Here is a 22,362-nt window from a genome sequence, read left to right as displayed (position 1 = left end):
TGTTACTAAGTAACTGGCCAGGAATGTGCACTAGCATGTATTTGATTGACCGAGTACCTTGCAGGATGAATTGGCATTGAGTTGTGGCAAACTTTGAGCTAGATTCAACTTTTTTGCAGATGATGCTGCATTTTGTGGCCTCTGCGTTGGCACCCCCGCTAAGCCGACGCAGCTGTCCCCCATTCAAATGAATAAGGGGGGGGGCTATGTTTTTTCATGTTATACTATTGTCCTTTTGAACATTGTCTAAGGCAGAGTCCATGGTGGAGTCCACTCTTGCGCACTGGGGATTTGCAATAGTAGACAAATCCTCAAATAAGACGCACTTGATATGGTTGAGCTTATTGACTATGCTGTCCAATATATGACGAGTCTTGCAAAACTAGCTTTAATCTTGTGTACTGAGTTGTTGCTAAAAGATCTTCCACTAGAAGACATCAAGTGAGAACTGATTGAGCCCTGCACCTGAAAGCTGAACCCATCTGCAAACTATTGCGAATTGCTTTTGAAATTCCCAAACATGAAATATATGAAAAACTATTAGAATATTATAAAATGAAATAGATTTCAGCATTTACATGGTTTATTTCTCATCTCAAATGATTCAAAAAGTAATTTAATTTATTACATTTATGAGACATTTGTGTCCAGAACTGACAACAAAGCTCAAGTGGTAGACTTGAACTGATTTCTGCCTTTAATAGGCATGTTTTGTTACCAGCAAAAAAACTCAGAAATCCAAAATAACTTCTTGGCTTTTCCATAAAGTTATTGGTAGGAACTGCTTAAAACTTAAGGATTGCTGTTCTTTAATGTGAGATGTTCTCAACGTTCATCATAGAGAGAGTGAAAAGTGTTGTTTTGGGAATCCTTATTTTAATGAAAAACATATTTACTACATCTGTGGTTTGCAATTTGTGTGACCGAAATGATTCAGCCTCTGGTTCCAGTTTGATCAATGAGCTAGCTGCCTAACCACCTGTTCTCAGGGCTGTTTGATTGGCTCAATCACTGATCCTGGTTCAGTCAGTGTGTCTGCGTCTAATCCCACCTGTTCTCCGGGATGTTATCCTTCTGACAACCCCGGCGCACACACCCATCCACCCAACAGACCTCACCCACTCTCCCTACCCTCCTCTACTCCTGGAGTGAAAGGAGTCTTTTGTGTCGCTGCTGCCACTTTTTCCTCTATGAAGACTTGAAAAAAGAATGTGAGAGAGAGAGAGAGAGAGAGAGAGAGAGAGAGAGAGAGAGCTAATCCCACTAGTGTGGTCACAACAGTGAGTGGAGGATGTCGAGAAGAAGAGGAGGAAAGGAGAGAAAGGAAGTGAGGTCTTTGGCCCCCTGAAGAGCTGCAGGTGTTGCGGGGAAATTAGACTGCAACAGGTGTGTGTGTGTGTGTGTGTGTGTGTGTGTGGACTTGATGATATATGGTCACACATGCACACACAATTTGCAACGCTGACACAGCGGTTAATCAGCCTCCTACATTACAAGACTGAAGTGAAATACACACACACACACACACACACACTGCGTAACCCTCATCCGTCTCCCCCCAGTTCTTTATTGCTGTTTTCATTTCCCTTATCTTACTCACACTGCATATTGAATACCATTCAGTATAACATTCCCATCCTCTCCCTTCCTCTCACCGTCCCTGTCCATAGTTCCCCTCCCTTTTCACCCCTATCCGTCTGCCCAGCGGTCTGCATGTCCGTCAAGTTTATCTGCATGTGTCTGTGTGAGTGGTCAAAGCTTAGCCCCCTCTGTCTTCACCAACACTTTAATCAAACGGACAGACAGCCCGGGCATACCTGAGGAAAACATGCAGCCAGCGGCTTGTGGATGTGGAAGGAGATGAGAGGGTCTTTCGCTGAGTGCTTCCAGATACAAGCGAGTGTACTCACACACACACACACACACACACACACACACACACACACACACACACACACACACACACACACACACACACACACACACACACACACACACACACACACACACACACATTTATGAGTGCCAGCAGATAGAAGCTCTGCAGTGTTGAGTGTAAGCTGACAGAGGTTGTAGAGTAGAGTCACAGTTCTGTCAATTCTTATGTAAAGCTGCGATTAAAGTGACAGCAAGGTGTTCCTAGCCGTGATTGTAGCCGTGATAACAACCTAATACGTTTAGCTTTGTTATTCCTCAATAAATCAGATTGCTAGAATTGTACCCCTTTGATGTTAAACCGGTCATGAAATAAAATACAGTAGGAGTCTGGTCCTATAGATTTATTTCTGAGAACCCGTAAATCTCTTTTTCTCTGGTCTGTACCTGTTAACCTGCCGCCGCGGGCATTCCTGTGGTTACTCATCTACCCTCGGTTAGCCTTTGTTTGCATATGAAATCACCACTGCATTATATGGATAAAGCTAAACAAGCTAAATAATTAAAAATCATACACTATGATGGGAATATGTAAAACAGTGTTATAATGACTGCTATTATACCTCACAGTTTTTTTTCTTACTCCTGGGCAGTTTTCCTCCACATTCTTTGTTGGATCCAACTTTTGCTCCAATTGTAAATTCAGGTATAGCTTTGACTTGGAACTGCAATTGTTACAATACGCTTTATTAGCTTTTGTGCAAAAAAATTGGATAAGAAGATTGATACCACTCTCATATCTGTCAACTAGATATGAAGCTAGAGCCAGTTAGCTTAGCTGAGCGTAAAGAGCGGAAGCAGGTGGAGACAGCTAGCCTGGGTCTGTCCAAAAGTTAACACAACTAGTTGTAATCCCGTCGTTATTGCATCACTTTTTGTACCGATTAAACAAACAAAATATAACATGTTAATTAGTGAGCTTTAGAGGGGCTGGTAGGTGGATTTTGTAACCTTTGGTTACTGTTTCCCCCCTTTTTCCAGTCATTATGCTAAGCTAACCGGCTGCTAGCTGTAGCTTCATATTTAACAGACAGACATTAGTGTGGTGTGTGGTGTCAATCTTCTCATGAGAAGAAACAAATCACCCAAAATGTCAAACTACTGCTTTAAGAAAACATGAATGCTAGATGAACTGTTGTCTTTTGATCGTTGGAGCATTGATGATGTACATAGTTACGCAGTTGTGGAGGCTTTGCTGCTGAGTAAATAACACCCGCCCTGTGTATTTAACCTGTACCTTCATAAAGGAAGCAGAACTAAATTATGATGATGTTTCATTACATCACGACACAACCGTAACCAGCGTGACATCATGTAAGTAGGTTTGACAGCGGCATCTGCCACAGCAGAAAGCAGCCAGGGTGCCTGGGCTTTAGGCTGTGTGGCTGCCATGTTTTTCTTTGCTATCTTTCTTGATTTTTTTAAGGGAAGGATGTTGAGAAAACTAGATCACTTCTAATCGGGTTCAAAATAACAACTGTTATTCTATTTTGTGTAATATGGTAAAAGCAAAGAGAGAGAGAGTGGGAGTTAAACTGAATCAATTCTGTGGCTGTCTAATAGTTTGTGGATATGAAAGTTTGGATTGTAGTTACCCATACTCCAGTCTCTGAAACATTTCCTGCTCTCACTACTCTCTCTTTTTCTGTTCATCTTTTATTTATGTCGATCTGGCTTTACGTCGTTTTGATTGCCGGTGCTTTGATTAAGTTAACTTCAGTGCAATTTTTGCTGGCCGATTTCCCTCTTCTTCCAGCATACAGGATGTCTGTCAGCGTGTCTGAAAGCTGCTGATATGTGATCTGATGTTGGCGCTTGTTGCCATGAGAGAGAAAAAGAGAGAAAGGGAGATGAGACTTGACATCTTGTTGGCCTCTGAACAGAACCGTTGGAATTAGTATTGAGGGCAATGCTTCCCCTTGAGGAAAAAGTTGAATGTTTTAATGGAGCATGGGCACACAAAGAGAAAGAGAGGATAAACAGAAAGATGAGGAAGAAAGTTTTTTATTGAACTCAGCTCCAAGCTAAGTTATTGTTTTGGGCAGCGTTTCCTATCCCTGTGATGTTTTATTGGAAACAAAAAAGAAAAGAGCAGGATAAATGTTGCCAAATTGTAGTTCAAAGAGTGTGTGTGTGTGTGTGTGTGTGTGTGTGTGTGTGTGTGTGTGTGTGTGTGTGTGTGTGTGTGTGTGTGTGTGTGATCACCTCTAAAGTCAAGCTTGGTGTTTGTTTGCCCTTCCTGATAGGCTGGGGGTGTTCAGGTGTGTCCAATAAGGCGGAGCTGACAGTTGAGTTTCTGCCCAGCGATTGGCTGGAAGCCTCTCAGGTTACAGGCTTTGTATTGATTCAAATATTTGAAACCTTTTCTTCAGAAGCGAGTGAGGAAAAGAGAGAGACAGGGGGAGAAAGTTGTCCGCTGCTCTTGGGTATTTAAAAGTACCCGACAGCAGTATTCATTGGCTGCTCTGCTGTAAAACTTAACTGTGCAGTAAAACAGTCTTGCAAGGTGAAAAAATGGCAGGGAATCTTTTTTTACAATGCCTTTTTGTACAGGCTTCCTGCTTTTATAATGGCAGGCCTCACTTGAGCTTGTAACATTTTAAGCTCTCAATTACCATTCTCTTTAGTCATGATAAATGTCAGCAGGATGGAAATGACATTGAGACAGCTGAGAAAGCGCTGAAGGAAGGAATAGTTCCAGGTTAGGTATTTTCTGATGTTTTCTGTATAGCAGAAAAAAGCAGCAATAAACAAAACAAGAAAAGACTGTAAATCAAGACGAATGAAATGAAAGCAGCGGCCTATTATCGGAGATGAATGCGTAGCCTGGATTTAACCTTTCAGTGGGCTTTTAGGAGGGCAGGAATTGTGTGTGAAAGGGGTGAAGTGTGTCTCTCTGGTGGGCCTGTCACCTCGCTTAAACCTGTCACAGCTACAAATGTCTTGTCTTGTTTTCTGCTGTTTTACTGACCGTCCCTCTCACTAACTGACTAAACACCCTTGTTGATTTTTTCACATTGGGGCAAGGGGGGTGGCCACCAGAGTTGTCTCCATATCTGCAAGCCAATATGAATACATTACAAAAAGAAATGCCCAATCTGGAATACAAATTGTGATCGTTTCAGAGATATGGATGATTGTATCTTCAGTAATTTATTTTACTTATATTTTATTTAGTTATTTTTTAAGATGAGGACCTCAGACATGTAATGTTTGGCAATAGTGTCAGTATGTCAACCAATAGCCTTATTTTAGAAGGAACCAGGAAGAACTATGAATTTGAAAATGAATGAATTAATTGTACTGTATATATGTGTGTGGGTGTGTGTGTGTGTGTGTGTGCCTGTGTCTGTGTGTGTGTGTCTGTGTGAGTGAGAGTGTGTGTTAGACAGAACTATGTTGTAAGGGGAGCACGCTAACAGTTAGACAAATGTATTAGCTTTGTGTGTGTGTGCGCGTGAGTGTGTGTGGTCATTTGTTCTCATACGCAAACACAAGCGTGTCATGTTTGCGACTTGCTTCACGGGCCATTAGCAGCTCTTATCACCTCTGCAGCCCTTACCACCTACAGTGCAGGACTCTAAATGTGTGGCCTGGTGATACATCTCCTTTTTGTTTTTGTCAATAATTAAAAACCACCTACACCTCACTAAATACCAACTACAAAATAACTGATTCCAATCAATGTGTTTGAGACATCATAATCATTAGATTCATATTTATAAGGCTGTAAAAGTGCGATAACCAAACCATAATGTGCTGTGAACACATTGCTGATCTTCACAAGGCTATCCAGTGAGTGTTTGGACACTTGTAAATATGCCAGATAATCGAGATAAGGGGATGTGTACAGTTAATAAACAATTCACCCATGATACTTCAAAAGTGTTGATATTACTCAGCAGCTTTGATGCTTGTTTATACTCACAGCGTCATCTATTAAAACACTTTCAGTAGTAGTAATTCATTGTTAAACCTGTGTGTCTGTTTGTGCATGTCTGCCGGTGGGTGCCTATATGTGTGTCTGATGGCATGCTTACATACATAGAATTGTTTTTTTCCATGGCGTCTATCCGTGACACACCCTTTCCACGGTTCAGCCCATCCTCTGCATCTGTGTGTGTGTGTGTGTGTGTGTGTGTGTGTGTGTGTGTGTGTGTGTGTGTGTGTGTGTGTGTGTGTGTGTGTGTGTGTGTGTGTGTGTGTGATCCCATGCTTGCAGCTGGTGGGCTCTATAAATAGTGTGGGGTAGGGATGCCCCAAAAGAGAAAGCAAACAAACTATCTTGTAAAAAGGTAGCAACGACTAAAATACTGTATACTGTAAATTCTTGGCATCGGTCAGAAAGTAGTTTTGAGTATGAGATATTGCTTTTATCTAGCAGTATGTCAAATTGCCATACTACTTAGGTTATACAGTAATTGGTGCTGCATGATTGCATAGCCAATGCAATCTCAATCGGAATTTCTCAGCAACAATCCTGTCTTTTTCTGCCCCATAAATTCTGCTTCACATCTTTCAATGACCCTGTGATCTTTTCCGCCGTGTTCGGTCATTTTTGTATCGAGCGCAGCTTGGGCTCCCGCAACGCTCTGTGATGTCATTGCTCTCCTTGCTTCCCCCCCTCCAACATCCTCTGCCAATAAGGCTGTCCCTACAGTACAAAGTCCTTCCCACTCTGGGAAGCTAATAATTCTTGGAGCGCTGACTGTATCGCAGTGCTAATCTGCTATAGTTTACTTAGTCACGAAATAGCTTGGCTTATGTGTAGAATAGGTGATGAAGTCCTGTGTCAGTCATCTTGTAAAAGCCTTACGCTGAGCATTGCTGTCAGTGTGTAGTTTATGTGTTTGTGTAGGAAACAAGATTAAATAAATGTGAATGAAAGGGTGAGTGTGTGTGGTAACAGATTATGTCAGTACCTACTTGGTTACAGACTCATTTGATTTGAGTTTGTACATCTGGTGTAATTTTTTGACTTGGCCTGAAGTGTGTGTGTCTTTATTTAAGGAAAACCCAGAGACTCAACAAAAGAAGAGCATGAGCTGCAAAAGTAGTATTTCCCCCCCCAAATTATGATTGCATCCACAGAATCGTGTCAGCATGCATTTTCTTTGCCACATTATAGGAGTCCATGCAGGATGTGTGTATTCGAGTGCATGTAAACTGTCAGTTGATGGATCTCTGGCAGCAAGTGGGATAACAGTGTTTTCCCCGACCTACAGGGAGAGACAGGTGCAGAGCGCTGCAGAGAAAAAAACACACACTAGCACAACAGATCCTCAGGGCCGTGTTGAATGAGCACCTCCATTGCAGCACCAGCAGCCCAATACACCACAGCTGCTGCCTGATGTCACTGTCCTGCAGAGTGACTCGTTAATATGTCTGCATTTGTATGTGTGCTTTTTGTCACTCTGTTGCCACCCATGCACCGTGATTTATGTCCACTACAGACATGGACCTGTAGTAAATTGGCTGCACTGAACTACTTGACCCTCATGTTACTTCCCATTGTGAGTTATTTGTCCTAGTGCAGTTGGAGTTGACCTCCAGTCTTGTTAGCAGTTAGCTTGAGACTAGCCTGATGAGCTGGCCTGTCCACACCCTGCTCTGATCGACTGTGCGCCTGTGTAAGGAGGGTTCAGGGTCCTGAGAAATGACCTCATCTATACGTCTTAGAGTGACAGGGCACCTGTGGCCGAACCTCAACATAACTGTTTCACCCCTAAACCCACACACACTTGGAAACACATTTGACACACTCATATGCTCGGTATGGCACAGCAAAGCTGTGCAATCCGACCCATCTCCCTGCCCCGTTTCAACAGTATTATCCCCCCTGCGAATTTCATCTGGCCTCACCACCTGTTGTCAGCTGTATTTCACCCAGCCTATAGCCTTCTGTTTCCTTCCATAGGCACCAGAGCTTACAGTTGTGCCAGAAGTAGGTATGAGACCAGACGTAACCCTCCCCAGGGGCAGAAATCCTATACTGATCCAATTACTCCCGGCTGGGGCTTGAATCAGACCGAATCTACTCCGGCAACTACTTAATTCAGTCTAGCGGCGTGTTACAAAAAGTGTTACAAAGTAGTACACAAGTCAAGCTGTTAAGCTGCAGCGTAGAGAGGGCAGAAGAGATAGGATTGGGTCCAACCAGTATTGGGTTGAAGCTGTACATAGCAAATATTTACAGCATAGATTAAGGTTCAAGCATCATTTAGCAGTTCCTGCCTGCTTCTCCTGTTTTATTTCTGCAATAAAAAGTATATTTCTGCTTCTGCATGGGGATGCTAACGTTCTACTTAGGGCAGCTTTAGCCTCAATTCGTATTTTTTTATCATTACGCAGCACTGAATTAGCTCAATATCATTTATATTTATATTTAAGAAACTTTTGCAGGTTTCTCAATTTCCTCCAAGTCAGCTGGAAACATTAAGAAGTCATCCAGTGCCAGAGTTTTTAACCAACTCATGGAGCTAATGCTACAGCTATTGAAATCTCCCAGCAACAAAACTAAATACCTTATTGTTGAAAACAATTACCACAAAATATTTGAGTGGTAAATCTGCCATTGCATTTTTTTGTTATATATTTTAATGTAAACAAATGTAATATAGATATGTCTTTCAGAAACATTATTTAGACCACTGTGAGACACTTGAGAAACTGCCCACTGAAGAATAAACAAGCTAATGGTAGATATGAGTTGACATGAACATGAGTGGAGGAGACAGAGACAGTTGTCCAGAGACACAAAGAGGGAGCAATTCGGCAGTAAATTAAGGGGCAGTGACATCTCTACATGTCTCAGTGTAACATGATATTTGTCAGGAAATAGGTCAGAGAATTATATACAGGCAATTACAGGAAGTAAATCATTTCTCCTGTACTAGTAGCGGTAATGCAGGTCTACAATTAGTTGCTTTTTGCTTTTATTTTGAAATAAACTTTGATTCTAAAACACATTTCGCAACTACTTCACTTCACTACAGTACAATTTGCAACCTTTGGCTTGTTGATATGCACTGTATCACAGAAAGCACTCATCTCGCTGAAACCTTTTGTATCAGACTAGTTAACTGCTGCCAATGTTTAGGAGTTCTTGATATTAAACTTGTTTAATCTGTTTTCTATCAACTTGTTGCTATGTTAACCTTTACTGCCACTCAGAGCTGCCATTTTGCGAATGTGCAAATGTTAAAATATCTGCTCTCTTTTTCTTTCAGATGGTATCCATCGGGTCGTGGCCCTCTGCACGCTGCGTGTCACCGTCATCACGGATGACATGTTGACCAACAGCATCACGGTGCGTCTTGAGAACATGTCCCAGGAGCGCTTCCTCTCTCCCCTGCTCAGCCTCTTCCTGGAGGGCGTGGCGGCTGTGCTCTCCACCAAACGGGAGGCAGTGTTCGTGTTCAACATCCAAAACGACACCGACGTGCAGGGCTCCATCCTCAACGTAACCTTTTCGGCGCTGCAGCCCGGAGGCGTCCCGGGGAAAGGGACGTTCTTCCCTTCTGAGGACCTGCAGGAGCAGATCTACCTCAACAGGACTCTGCTCAGGCTGATCTCCTCTCAGGAGGTAACACACATATGTATACAGACACATAAAAATAAAAATTAAACTCTCTTCATAAACTGAACTAGCATTTTTAAAGAGATTTCTTTTTTTCTCTCCAGGTGTTGCCATTTGACGACAACATCTGCCTGCGGGAGCCCTGTGAGAACTACATGAAGTGTGTGTCGGTGCTGAAGTTTGACAGCTCCCCACCCTTCATCGCCTCCGACACGGTTCTGTTTCGACCCATCCACCCAATCAACGGGCTGCGCTGCCGCTGTCCGCTGGGTTTCACCGGCGACTACTGCGAGACCGAGATCGACCTCTGCTACTCAGGACCCTGCATGAACAACGGGAGATGCCGCAGCAGAGAGGGAGGGTACACCTGCGAGTGCCTGGAAGACTTCACGGGTAAGTTGTCTACATGGAAAAAAGATTTTGTTAATTTGTTAAGAAAGACCTACACTTTCCAGATAATCTTCCATCAAATCTACATATGATGTTTGTGTCAACTTTTAGAACCTTTTGACACAGATAGCCTACTGGCATTTTTTGTAGCTTGCATATCATTGGAGAGATGTAGGAATACTATCAAAGTAAAAGAAATGATTGCATTATTTTAAAAGTTTTTTGATTATTAGGAAAAAAAAAAGATCTTAACTAAACTATATGGTGCTTAATACAAATCACACATATGTGATAATAGCCTGTGTGTATTAAAGCCACCAGAGAAGAAAACTTCTGTCAATGTACGAGTGCTCATATTCTTTCTGACAAAGGTTTTGATGACTCGTACAAAATTGCCAAACCGCACTGGCAGGTTGTAAAAGCTCTCAGCACCTATTGTTGTAGCTTGAGGTCGACCCCAGTGTAGGAAGGGAAAATATGCTTTGTAGTACAGTAGGTATAGCCACCTGCACACACACACACACACACACACACACACACACACACACACACACACACACACACACACACACACAGTAGATGTATTGCTGTATAGAGGTGTACAGAATGCTGACTACGCTGGTCAAACCAGATCTCAGATTTCACTAAACCCATTCACTTAAACCACTCACTTAAACCACATTACCTTTAATAACATGTTTGTTTTAAAACTTAGAATTGTCTTAATATTGGGACATGTAAGCACTGTGTGAAGGCATTACAGTACAAAAGGGTAGATCTGCCTTTCTACATGGAAATTTTAAATTTCTCCCCCTATAAGCCGCATTGTTTCTGTGCTACTTCAAAGTATTATTGAAGTAAGCCTATTGTTTCAAAGTGTTGTGTCCCTCTATCATTGTTTTGAGATAAAAAAATACATAGAGAAACAGTTTTTTGGTATCAGTCAAGATACAAAAATGGAGACACAGTGTCAAGAATCAATCAGAAAGGAAGAAGCATATGATGTAAGATGTAAACAATGCGAGTATGAAAATATTCAAACTGATCAAAAACTGATTTAGAGAAAAAAGGATAAAGAACCCTGAACTCTACTCTGCACAGAATTCACATGGTAGATGAGCCTCGGCAGCTTTCATCATTCCCATTGAAATCACTTTCCGAAATATTTCCCCAATGTCACTGATCTTGCTCCCATACTTCCCCCTTGTACATCTGATAGCTGACAGACTGTCTCTGCTTCTCTGTCTCTCCCTAATAGATACCTCTAACAGCCGTCATCCTTTCTCTCTTCTGTCCCTCCCAACACTCTACCTTCTCTTCCTCTATCTTATCTGATGTAATTACCTGATCATACCTGCCTTTGTCACTCACTGGCCCTCTCTCGCCTTCTCCTCTCGCTCCCCGTCTCCATCTTCTCCACTCACCCATCACATTTTTCTTACCTACATCCCCTCTTTGAAGGTCACAGTTCAACTCAAGATAGTTAGGGCCCATCAGGGGCCATTATGGGGCTGATGACAAGGGGGCCCGATCTGTCCTCCTTGGGTTTCCTACAATACGGGGAAACAGATCCTTATAATTCCCCCTCGGAATAAAGGATTATGCTGAGGAGAGAAGGGCCATTAGCTGGTTCCAGGCTGTGGTGTTGGGGGTTTGTGTGTGTCCTGGGTGGAGAGATCTTGTCTGGAAAGAAAGTGACACACAGCACTGCATGGGACACAGAGGCACCCATCACAAATAATATTTTCAGTCAGAAAGAGGACTGCTGGTGTATTAGTGGAGGAATTTATATGAGCAGAGCCAGGAAACTGAACTAGGGCCACATGGTCATTTAGGAGGAATTTCCCATGGTAAGACCCACTACAGCAATCAACTGAATTAGATCATGTAATATTATAAATGTGATATCAACATGCAGCCTTCGAGTTATTTAGTGAAGGACATACTTATGATATTTCCCAGTGCAAATAGCAGCTAGTACACACAACATCGTAGAGCCATTCCTCCACCCTAGCCTCCTTGTTAGCTTGTTGTTGTCTCCTGAAGGATTTGACCATATCAAGACCAACTCCCAATAGGAAGCCAGGCAAAACTACATAAAGATTGGTTCAGAGCCAAGATGGGTGGTCCAGGTTAATCAATAGAGAACAGCCTTATGGCTGCAGGCGTTATGCGCCTCAACTGATGCCACTGGTCAGCCGCTGGATAGACCTGTCTGCGTCCTCCTTCGCATGCATGATACAAAATAAACCCTACTTTTCCCTTCAAAGTCAAGTTATAGTATTGGCCCCTCAGGAAAAAAGGGCTTATTCCTAGCCAAACTGTTTTGTACAATCTTTCAACAGTCATGTTGGGAGAAATCCCTTCTAAAATGGTTATTGACATTAGGGTATGCAATGTGTTCAAAGCTGGGCGGCATGCATGCATATTAATGCACTGATGATTGATCACACAGACCTATATAGTTAATGCCTATGGTACCTTAGTTACTGAACATGGCTATTTAAAGTAGTTGAAGAAGTGGTTGAGGGAAAAATTCCAACATGCAATCTGAAAGAATTTTTAGGAATATTCATTAATGAGTGAATGTTTTCTGTAACTTCATAAAACCCAAACTAGAGTGACGCTAAGTGGGATTTAGCTGGCTAAAGTATCAGCATGAGTTCAGCCATGGATTTTACTTCATGGAGGAATGTCTTATCTTATATTAAGTCTTGTCACTCCCTTTCCATGCTCCATCACTCCTCTTTATCTCCCATCCTCTCTTTTCTCTCCAAATATGGCCAAATTACGTTGTGGCTCAGAACTGCGCTTACTGGAAAAAGGCCTATAAACAGGTCTTTGTTGTTGCTAATGTTAAGATGGAGATGTTAAAAGAGGCCTTAACAACATAACGTTAACTCTGTTGTATAAGTGTGCTCGACTTATCAAAGGCATCTTGTTAAAACAACTGGATTCCAAACAGATGATGCATCTGTATTTCAGTCAACGGTGGACAGCATGCTTCACCAAGAAGATAAAATGATGTTAATAAAATGATGAGATGATGTGATGACAGGTCATTTATCATTCACATTGAATTGCATTGCACTGCAAAGGCAATACACAACTCATATCTATAGACAACACAGTGTTGTCTTAAGTATACATACTACGCTATTTACCTGTTCAAACCAAGGCAGCAGTGAAGGTGTCAACCCTAGTTAAAAAAATATATATAACAGATGCAACACAGCTCAGAACTTATGTTAAACTGAATTCCCCTTTCTTCTCATAGGTGAGCACTGTGAGCTGAATGCATCATCAGGCCGGTGTGTACCCGGTGTGTGTAAAAACGGCGGCAAGTGTGTCAACCGGCTTGCAGGTGGTTTCATGTGCCAGTGTTCACCAGGGGAGTTCGAGAAGCCGTACTGTGAGATGACCACCCGCAGCTTCCCCGGACAGTCCTTCATCACCTTTAGAGGCCTGCGGCAAAGGTTCCACTTCACCGTCTCCTTCACGTGAGTACTTGCCTTCCTTCCGCTGTTCCTTCTAACTTTTTTTTCTTTTAATTTACCAATTAACACAAAGTGTCATCCAATCCTTCCAAATAACTAGCTATGTATGGCTGAAAAGGATGAAATGGATGAAAGGTAACTTGAAAGGTAGCCTCATCCCTCTTACTGTTGATTTATCATTTATCATTTAGTTCTTGCACAGCAAATATTTACAATGATAACTGTGGCAGATTTAACTTGAAATTGTTAGGATTTTTTTCTGGTCCTTGATTGTTATCACTTTTACCTCAAGTTTCTTCTCAAGTTAGCTAGAGACGGATAAAGTTAGCGTATTCATTTAGCTAGCGTTAGCTACAGTCACAGCCTGTTGCTGGCAGATTTTTTTAGTTTACTCTAACGCTAGCTAAATAAATAAGCTATCTTTAGCTGTCTCCAGCTAACTTTTAAACAATCTTACGATTTTAGCTTGTGTTAAAAACGAGAATCTTGTATAAAGGACTCTTGAATATGCATTTGATGGCTACATACATGATATAATGCTAAAAGACTGAGGACAATCCTAATAGGTATCATGCTAATGATTGAAACCTAGGTTAGCATTGTTGGCCTTAAGACTAACAAAGGAGGCATTAACGTTATACTTAAACTCTTTAAATCCAGAGTATCGCTCTTAAAAGTTGGAATAGCCACAACATTCAAGTAATATATTATTTTTTGAAGAGTATTCTGAAGATGTTTAAAATGTTGGATTTCTAAAATCGGGGCTATGAAGCTTTCTGGATTATATTTGTTTTCTTTGCTGCACCACACACTTTTTCACAGCACAGCAACAGCAGTATGTGATACTTGTAGCAGTGTTTGTAGTAAACGGTGATTTGGAGCGTGAGGAGCTGAACAAATGAACACAGTTAAGTTCGGTGAGCTAAAGTGTGTCAACTGGGGTGTGTCGAGACATGTACATTTCCATTGTGTCCCTCTCAATATGCACTTGCACACACAAATAGGAGTAAAAAAAAGAAGACACACACACACTCTGAATGTACAGTGTTAGTGTTATGAGGTGTGCTTGTGAAACTGCTGAAGGAAAATAACCCTGGCTCAGCAAGTTTGTGACACAGTAAATGTTATGTAGAGAAAAACTTTTATAACGTTTCGTTAACAGTATAAGGTAAGATGAGTTTGATAATGCGAGTTTGTCGACACGGTGATGGTGAGAAAGGTTTGCAATGCGGTGAAAACAGGAAAGGCTTTGTGATGAGTTCCCCTTATCAGTGTTTGCCTACAGCCATTCTGACTTCCTGCCCTGCCGGACTCTCTGGCATCTGCCGGCTGACTCCTCTGCCCTCACCTTAAACTACGAACATACACACACAAACAGCTACACATGCAAAGTTTGCACCCTCGTAGAGCACACTCATAGGAGTAGGAATTTACCAGGTCTTTCTCCCTCTCTCACACGTGGACACACTCATGCATCATCTAAGGCAGGGGAACTGTTTCCTCTCTGCGGCCCACTGGCTTTACACATCCTGCCTTTCCTTTCCAAGTGTCTTTTCCTCAAGAGCTCCTCGGCCCTTTCATCATAAAGCTTTCTGCGAGGCCTTCAACCGTTCAGTCCCGGTCTGTTTGAGTTGGATTGGTGCTTAGAAATGTGACAGGAAACATGAGCTAGAGCAGAGAAACACAGTTGGAATCCACTCAACCTTTTGTGTGTGACAAATCTGAATATCCATCGTTTTATTTCTCATTTTGTACGTTTAGATCGAATAAATGAATCATTTATACAGCAAAAGCAATGCTATTTTGTAGCTTTCAAATACTGTATTTCCATTTTTTGGTTGAAAAAGAATCTAAAATCCCATCTGTCTCTGCAGGTTTGCTACCAGAGAGAGAAATGCTCTGCTTCTCTACAATGGCAGATTCAATGAAAAACACGACTTCATCGCTCTGGAGATAATTGACGAGCAGATTCAGCTCACCTTCTCTGGAGGTTAGCCCACATAGAGTGTGTGTGTGTGTGTGTGTGTGTAACCACTTAACCCTTGTAATGTGTTAGAAAGCTGCACACATTTTTTGTGTTAGCGGGTCAAATTTGACCCGTGATTTTTCATCTACAAAGCACCCCACAATGGTCAACATTCTCTGCCGGGTCATATTTGACCCGTAACACCACATATTTTACTTTTTTTTTTTAGAGACATTTACAATTTACTCAAATTTTCAAACCAACTTTTGTTGTGTTAGCATAGCCATGTCTGAGGATATCGTGAAGCCTTGTTCCAATAAAAAAAGTAAATGGTAGTTTTTACACACCTGAACTTGAAAATGGGTCAAAATGGACCCTAACACAATATATTTTTGATTTGATTTGATTTATTTTGGATTTGACAAACAACATAATCCAAAGGATAGCATGTTAAAGTGTAAACACTTATTTCCAACATGGTCCTTGGTGTTAAAACATGCAACACATCACAAAGACCTATTTCAGGTCAAAGACAACAACATATAATACAGATCATACAAGATTTAAAAGCATTCCAAAATCAGAGAATCATAAATCACATAAAATAATCAGTCTACTCTAATTAAACAATATTGGCTACTCTATTCCATAAAAAAGCCTTAACCTTATGTCTAAAAGCCCCTCTGGTATTTATACCTGTATAAAAAAAGAACTTCTAGCTGCATTGTTGACTCTGGGCACTTTACAAGAACGGACACTGGTCCTAGTATTGTGATTATGCTGTGTATGAACCATTTTTATATGGAAATGTAGATATTTGGGAGCAGAACCATTTATGACATTATACATATGATTCAACTTTAACTGCTTTAATATAAGGGTTAAAGTAATTGTTGGTAATATCAGTTACATTGTAAGTAGATTAACACAGGTGTAAGTGCACTTAATATTAAGTGACTTTTAAAAGAGCCAGCTAAATAACTCTTATCAACATGCATTTTCTTTTGAGGGTGTGTGTTTTTGTGTATGTGTATGTTAGTGCATGAAAGTATCCTTTTATACCAGAATTTGAACATGTTCATTTGTGTGTGTATGTGTGTTTTTGTATGTGTACGGAAGAGAGATGGGTGTGTTTTACTGTTTTGAAAGCAGATGCTTCCTTAGAGTGGGAGCTGCCAGACTGATTAATGATGGCACACATACTTAGTGGCCAAAGAACAGCTACTTAAAATACACACACACACACACACACACACACACACACACACACACACACACACACACACACACACACACTAAAGCCCACACTCTTTTCTCGCAAACAATGCAAGTTTTTAAAACGTGCATGCATACGTACAAATGTGCTAATACTCAGATATTTTACTTAAGTAAAAAAGGTAATACAACAGGGTAGGAATACTCGGTGAAAGTCATGCATTCAAAATTTAAGTAAAGTAAAATTACAAAAGTGCTAGCCTCAAAAAATACTCATTATGCAAGCTGGCTTACTTACTACTACTTGTTTCACTTCAGTGTTGCAGATTATAAAGGAGGGTGTAATTTTCATTACTTTATACACTGCTAGTTTGGGCATGTACCCCTTATCTTATAACCTATAATAACACATCATATTAAATTTGTTGATTATATTTTGTATTAGTAATTTCAATCTGCAAAGTAACTAGTAATCTAAATTATCCGATAAATGCAGCGTAGTAAAAAGTAAAGTATTTGCTTCTGAATTGTTGTAAAGTAGAAGTATAAAGTAGCAGAAAATGAAAATACTCACACAATTGTACTTAAGTGAGTACTTTCCACCACTGTTCAAACTGGTAACAGTTGGATTGCAGATCAAACACATTCTTTTTTGCTGGAGACTGTTGTTTTCAGAGTCGGTCTACTTTCCCATGGTACCATACAGGGAGGGATCCAGTTCAATATGATTATGTTGGGTGAAGCCTGTTTGGGAGCTGAGCCAAGTCCTTGTGCCCCACTTCAAATCTGAAACATGACTAAATGTTGAATGCATGACTCATCAAATTAAATACTCAGAACTGTGACTCATGGTTAACGTGGGAAATGGAAGGAATGCCTTTGATTTGTTTGCATTATTTCTCAATCAATGTTTTTCTGTTTTTATGCGGTATACTGTAGTAAACACATGGGCGAAGTAGGACATACAATCACTTACACATACTTCGTCCTTTTTCTGTTTCTCAAGTGCACAGCCAGAAGACAGAGCCATCACTTAATAACCCTCACAATCACACAAAGACACACACATTACTTGTTAGTGTTGCCATACTGTTTACTGATTTCCAGAGCAGTAGATCCCTGCCCAGGCTGCTCCTGCCCTTGACAAACAAAGAGTAAACCCTCAGTAAATCTGGTGCCATTGTGCTGTACAATCTTCTCACTAGAGTGATTGATAATGGAGACTAATACTGGCTTTCCCAGTTGATTTATGATTTGATTCATGGTGTTTGTGTGTGTATGGGTCTGTGTATGTCAAGTAAGGCCACAGTTTGCCTTTAAAGCGCCCATATTATGCTCATTTTCAGGTTCATAATTGTATTTAGAGGTTATATCAGAATAGTTTTACATGGTTTAATTTTCAAAAAACACCATATTTTTGTTGTACTGCACATTGCTGCAGCTCCTCTTTTCACCCTGTGTGATGAGCTCTCTGTTTTAGCTACAGAGTGAAACATCACACTTCTATCCCATCTTTGTTGGGAGTCGCACATGCGCAGTACCAAGGTAAGGACTACTAGCTAGAAGCTAGAGCTGCTAGCGGTTAGCCACCTTGTTCTCAATGGCAAAACACTGCTACAACACTATAGAACTACTTACTTGTCCCTCGTCTGCAGGTATTCCACTCAAAGTTGGAAGTGTGCCCTCGTTTAGAAGAAGTCTCCCGGTTAATCCTGCCTTGTACTGACCAAAGTTGGAGAAACAGCTAGCTGACGTGGTATTAGATAAAGTGGTTAGCACACACTGAATGTTTCGGCCAATGACGTAGACGGTCCTGCCAATTTTGACCAGCTCACCCGGAGACTGAAGGCAGGATACATTCAGAAACCCGTATCTCACTCAAAACAGCAAGTTTGTATGCGTGTGGAAGCACCAGAGACACAAAATAACACCCCAAATCCCAGAAAAAGTGATGTTTTCAAAATATGGGCACTTTAAAGGTAATTTATCAATAACCTGTGGAATTTGAGTGAAGAAGAAATTTCTGTGAGCATTCAGCAGCAGCTGTGCTTAACCATTTAAATTACATTATATCCATAATTCACTTTTGCTGTTTCTCTCTCTTTCTTCTCCCTTTCCCTCATCCTCCTCTTCACCTTTTTTATTTTCTGTCCTATCTTTTCTCCATATTCCCTCACTCAATTGCTCTCCCCGACCCTACACCCCTCATCACTGTCACTGTTTTTGTCCAACCTCCCACCCGCCACTCTCTTCCTTTGTCCTCTCTTCTTCCACCGTCATCCAGGTGAGACAAAGACCACAGTGTCTCCCTACATCCCAGGCGGGGTCAGCGACGGCCAGTGGCACTCTGTCCAGCTCCATTACTACAACAAGGTAAGGAGCTTAATCACCCAACCGACCGCTGCTCCAGAAAATAAGTCTTTTGTCGTGAGATGGACATAAAGCATGAGATGCTGACCCTTCAGAGCTTGCTTTGGAGAGTGTGTAATATGGAAATATCAAGTTGAATATTGCATTGTTTCCTTAAAATGCACAGTCCAATGAGATCATAATCAGCCAGTGTTGAGAGTCGATAGGTTCAGGAGTTGTATCGTGGGAGTAAAGTGTATGAAATGTGGCTTGCTTTGAGGTTACCGAGGCAGCTGATCTTGGCTGCTGATTTGGGAGATTATCTTAACAGTGCAGGTTTGACTAATGACATTAACTGGGACACAGGCTCTCCCCTCTGCCTTAGCCTTCAACACTGAATTATAGTATAGCGCTTCTGAAAGAAACGCAGGGGGGCTGGCTTCGGCTTCAAGGGTCAAAAGTTCATCAACTGTATTTTTGAGCTTGTGTATGTTTTTGAGTCAAGGGTAGATTGTCTTCATGTGTAACCTATGGATTCTTTTCATAATGGTACAATCTCAATTGAATCTTAATCGCTGACAAAAGAATTTCTTTCTTTTACCGCAAGACATCTTGGTGTTTCAAGACCTTCCCACGATGGTCTTGCTTCTTTATAAAGTCCAATCTCAGACAAGAGACAGCGATTTTTTTCACCACCTAGCTCATGTATCCACTCCAGTTGTAATTTTATATTAGAAGGGTTTACATTGCAGTCAATTGCTGGTGTTAATTTCCTACAAACTTCCAAAGCCTGTGGGCATTGTTCTTATAACACTAAACCAGACAGGAAATAAGATAACACTGGCCTTCTGAGCATGTAGACCCCTATAGTTTGTGTCTGGTTTTTACTTGTATAATTCTTCATAACTTAAAAACACAGGTTCGTCAGCTGCATGTGGCATTTTCTCTCAAATTCAACAAGAAATCTAGTCAGTGGTCTAATAGAAATGGTAATGTTATGTATGAAAACTGAGCGAGTTAAAGAATGGCATTGCTAATATGACGATTATCTTCATTCTCACTTGGCTAAAGATTAATTTTACCTATTTAAAGTTGAAACGGCGATTCATTTGCCGTCTTCCAGAAGTAAAGCCAATCACTTCTAGCCTTGTGGGCATATTACACACCATGTGCTAGCCTTATTTCATAACTTTTAAAGCTAATATGCTAACTGGTATGCATGTGCTATGCTATGTTCTGACAAAAGACATCAATCGTTTTTTCTTTTTTTTTTAAGATTTTTTTTTATGGGCATTTCCGCCTTTAATGATAGGACAGCTCAGACATGAAAGAGGAGAGAGAGGGGAAAGACACGCAGGAAAACCGTCACAGGTCGGATTCGAACCCTGGACCTTCTGCATCGAGGAATAAACCTCTGTATATGTGTACCTGCTCTGCCAACTTAGCTAAACGGCCACAGTGCTTTTTTTTAAATTCACTCCCCCCCCATCTCTTTGCGGCTATTTCTTCCGCTGAAAGCTGTAGCATCAGTGGCCTGACCCAAGACTTTCAGCATTGTATTTCAGCAGCACCTTGGCCTAACGCTAGCATACAATGCACACCGTCTCACATTTCACAGATTGTTCACTTTCTTCTTGTGACCAGCTATAGAGCCCATCGCATCTTTGGTAGCCTTGACATGGACCTTTCATCAAAGGTGATGAATCAGGCTACCATACTATACCATGTTAGCTGCAGGGGCACATCTGTATCTATTGTTTAAGGCTGCATGTCTGCGTGTTCAACAGCACTGCCTTTATGATGCTAGAGACAAAAGCTTGGACCGTGTAGTGCTTTGTTAACATTGCTGCAAGGCTCCCAACTACAGGTATTATTTGCACAGTCTGTTGGCACTGAAGACATCTTTGTTTTGTTTATTGGCTTGTTTAGTGTTGTTAGGGATGTCTCCATGGAAACGAGTGATTAATTTCCACGTCCGAACAGATTTCTTGTTTTTTGTCAAGTTCTGTGCAGTTTACTTTTCTGATTTATTTAGCTCGACTGATCCTCTTTGCTTCTGCAACATGCACATACAAGTAGTACACACACATGTATTGCACCAGTATTATGAGTGTATCCGAGTGTTATTAGCGTGTAAAGCAGGGGATGTGTGCGTTCCACCAATGTCAGTCTTAATACAGACCAGTGATTTGTAAAGCAGGTGACACATTCCATTAAATTAGCCCAAGGCCGACTGTAGTGCCGACACAGGGTCAGCTTTTCTTCATGTGATGAATGATCAGAAGTCGGATTGACTGGTGGTAATTTAATCCCACATCAGTTGCTGGAGGGTTTAGTGGAAATGTATATGGCAGAAAGCAGTATGTAATGTAATGTTCTCACAATAGATCTGATGTGTTGACATGTGAATGTATGGATGTGAATGAAGGCACACATACTGTATGTCTGTGGCGCATGCAAGAACACTCGCACACACATTTGTGTGTAGGTAGCATTGCTTGCATAGCACAGATATAGACTAGAAAGAAGATCAGGGCCCAATTCTCAAACTGTAATCCAGATTAATGTCTTGCAAACACACATAAATAATGTTCCATATCCGTCCACATCTTCTGGGAGCCTTTCGGGGGCTTTAGCTACCATATATGGATTGATTTTAGTCAAGATGGCTAATGGTGATGATATATTGTTTGGAGAACAGAAGCCAGTTGCTCCAGTTAAATTCAAACGTAGCCTAGTTATATGTGTTTAAAACAGGTTCTTACGTAGAGATTAGATACTTAATATAATATTTACACCCAGTAACTGCCAGGTGTAAATGTTGCGCAGCTAACTGTGCTTACTGGCGAAGCTAATATTAGCATGCTAATAGAAGTTAAGACCCATTTAAATTGAAGGTTGATCATTTGATCACAGATGAAAAGTAGTATGATTTTAAATTGTATTTCAGACAAATAACACAATATACCTCAAATAACAAAACATTATTTCACTATGGGCGCCACCTGGTAGAGCAGGCGCCCATATACAGAGGTTTACTCCTCGACGCAGCGGCCGCGGGTTCGACTCCGACCTGCGGCCCTTTACTGCATGTCATTCCCCCTCTCTCTCTCCCCTTTCAAGTCTAAGCTGTCTATAGAAATAAAGGCCTAAAAATGCCCCAAAAATATAATCTTTAAAACATTATTTCACTTAGTTAGCCCAATTAAACTTGGCCTACTTTTAATATATTAAAATAGATTTATGCATATGTAAATTAAAACCAGTTGCACCACACAAACTAGTTCTTACATAAAGAGTTGTTGTTGTTGTTGTTGTTACTAGATATACTCAGTAAATATTTGCCAGGTGTAAATACTGCATAGCTAACTGAGCTTGCTAACTGACAATCTAACGTTGCGACCAGTTTAGGCCGAAGAGTAAACAAGGGG

The 22,362-nt window shown here is 41.1% G+C and overlaps 1 protein-coding gene across 4 annotated transcripts in view; it reads left to right on the top strand.

Annotated features, from left to right (window-relative positions):
* Positions 1-22,362, top strand: part of celsr1a (cadherin EGF LAG seven-pass G-type receptor 1a) — a 91,359-nt gene that overhangs the window by 27,905 nt on the left and 41,092 nt on the right. For all 4 annotated transcript variants that reach the window (XM_031284898.2, XM_031284897.2, XM_031284895.2 and 1 more), the window contains exons 2-6: positions 9,165-9,520; positions 9,619-9,907; positions 13,182-13,404; positions 15,276-15,391; positions 18,867-18,955. In XM_031284898.2, coding sequence (XP_031140758.1) covers positions 9,165-9,520; positions 9,619-9,907; positions 13,182-13,404; positions 15,276-15,391; positions 18,867-18,955 — 1,073 coding nt within the window. The remainder of the gene's footprint in view (positions 1-9,164; positions 9,521-9,618; positions 9,908-13,181; positions 13,405-15,275; positions 15,392-18,866; positions 18,956-22,362) is intronic.

This window comes from Sander lucioperca, chromosome 20 (assembly GCF_008315115.2).
Source record: "Sander lucioperca isolate FBNREF2018 chromosome 20, SLUC_FBN_1.2, whole genome shotgun sequence".
Taxonomy (NCBI): domain Eukaryota; kingdom Metazoa; phylum Chordata; class Actinopteri; order Perciformes; family Percidae; genus Sander; species Sander lucioperca.
Note: the sequence above shows the minus strand (reverse complement) of the source record. Positions and strands in the feature narration are given on the sequence as shown.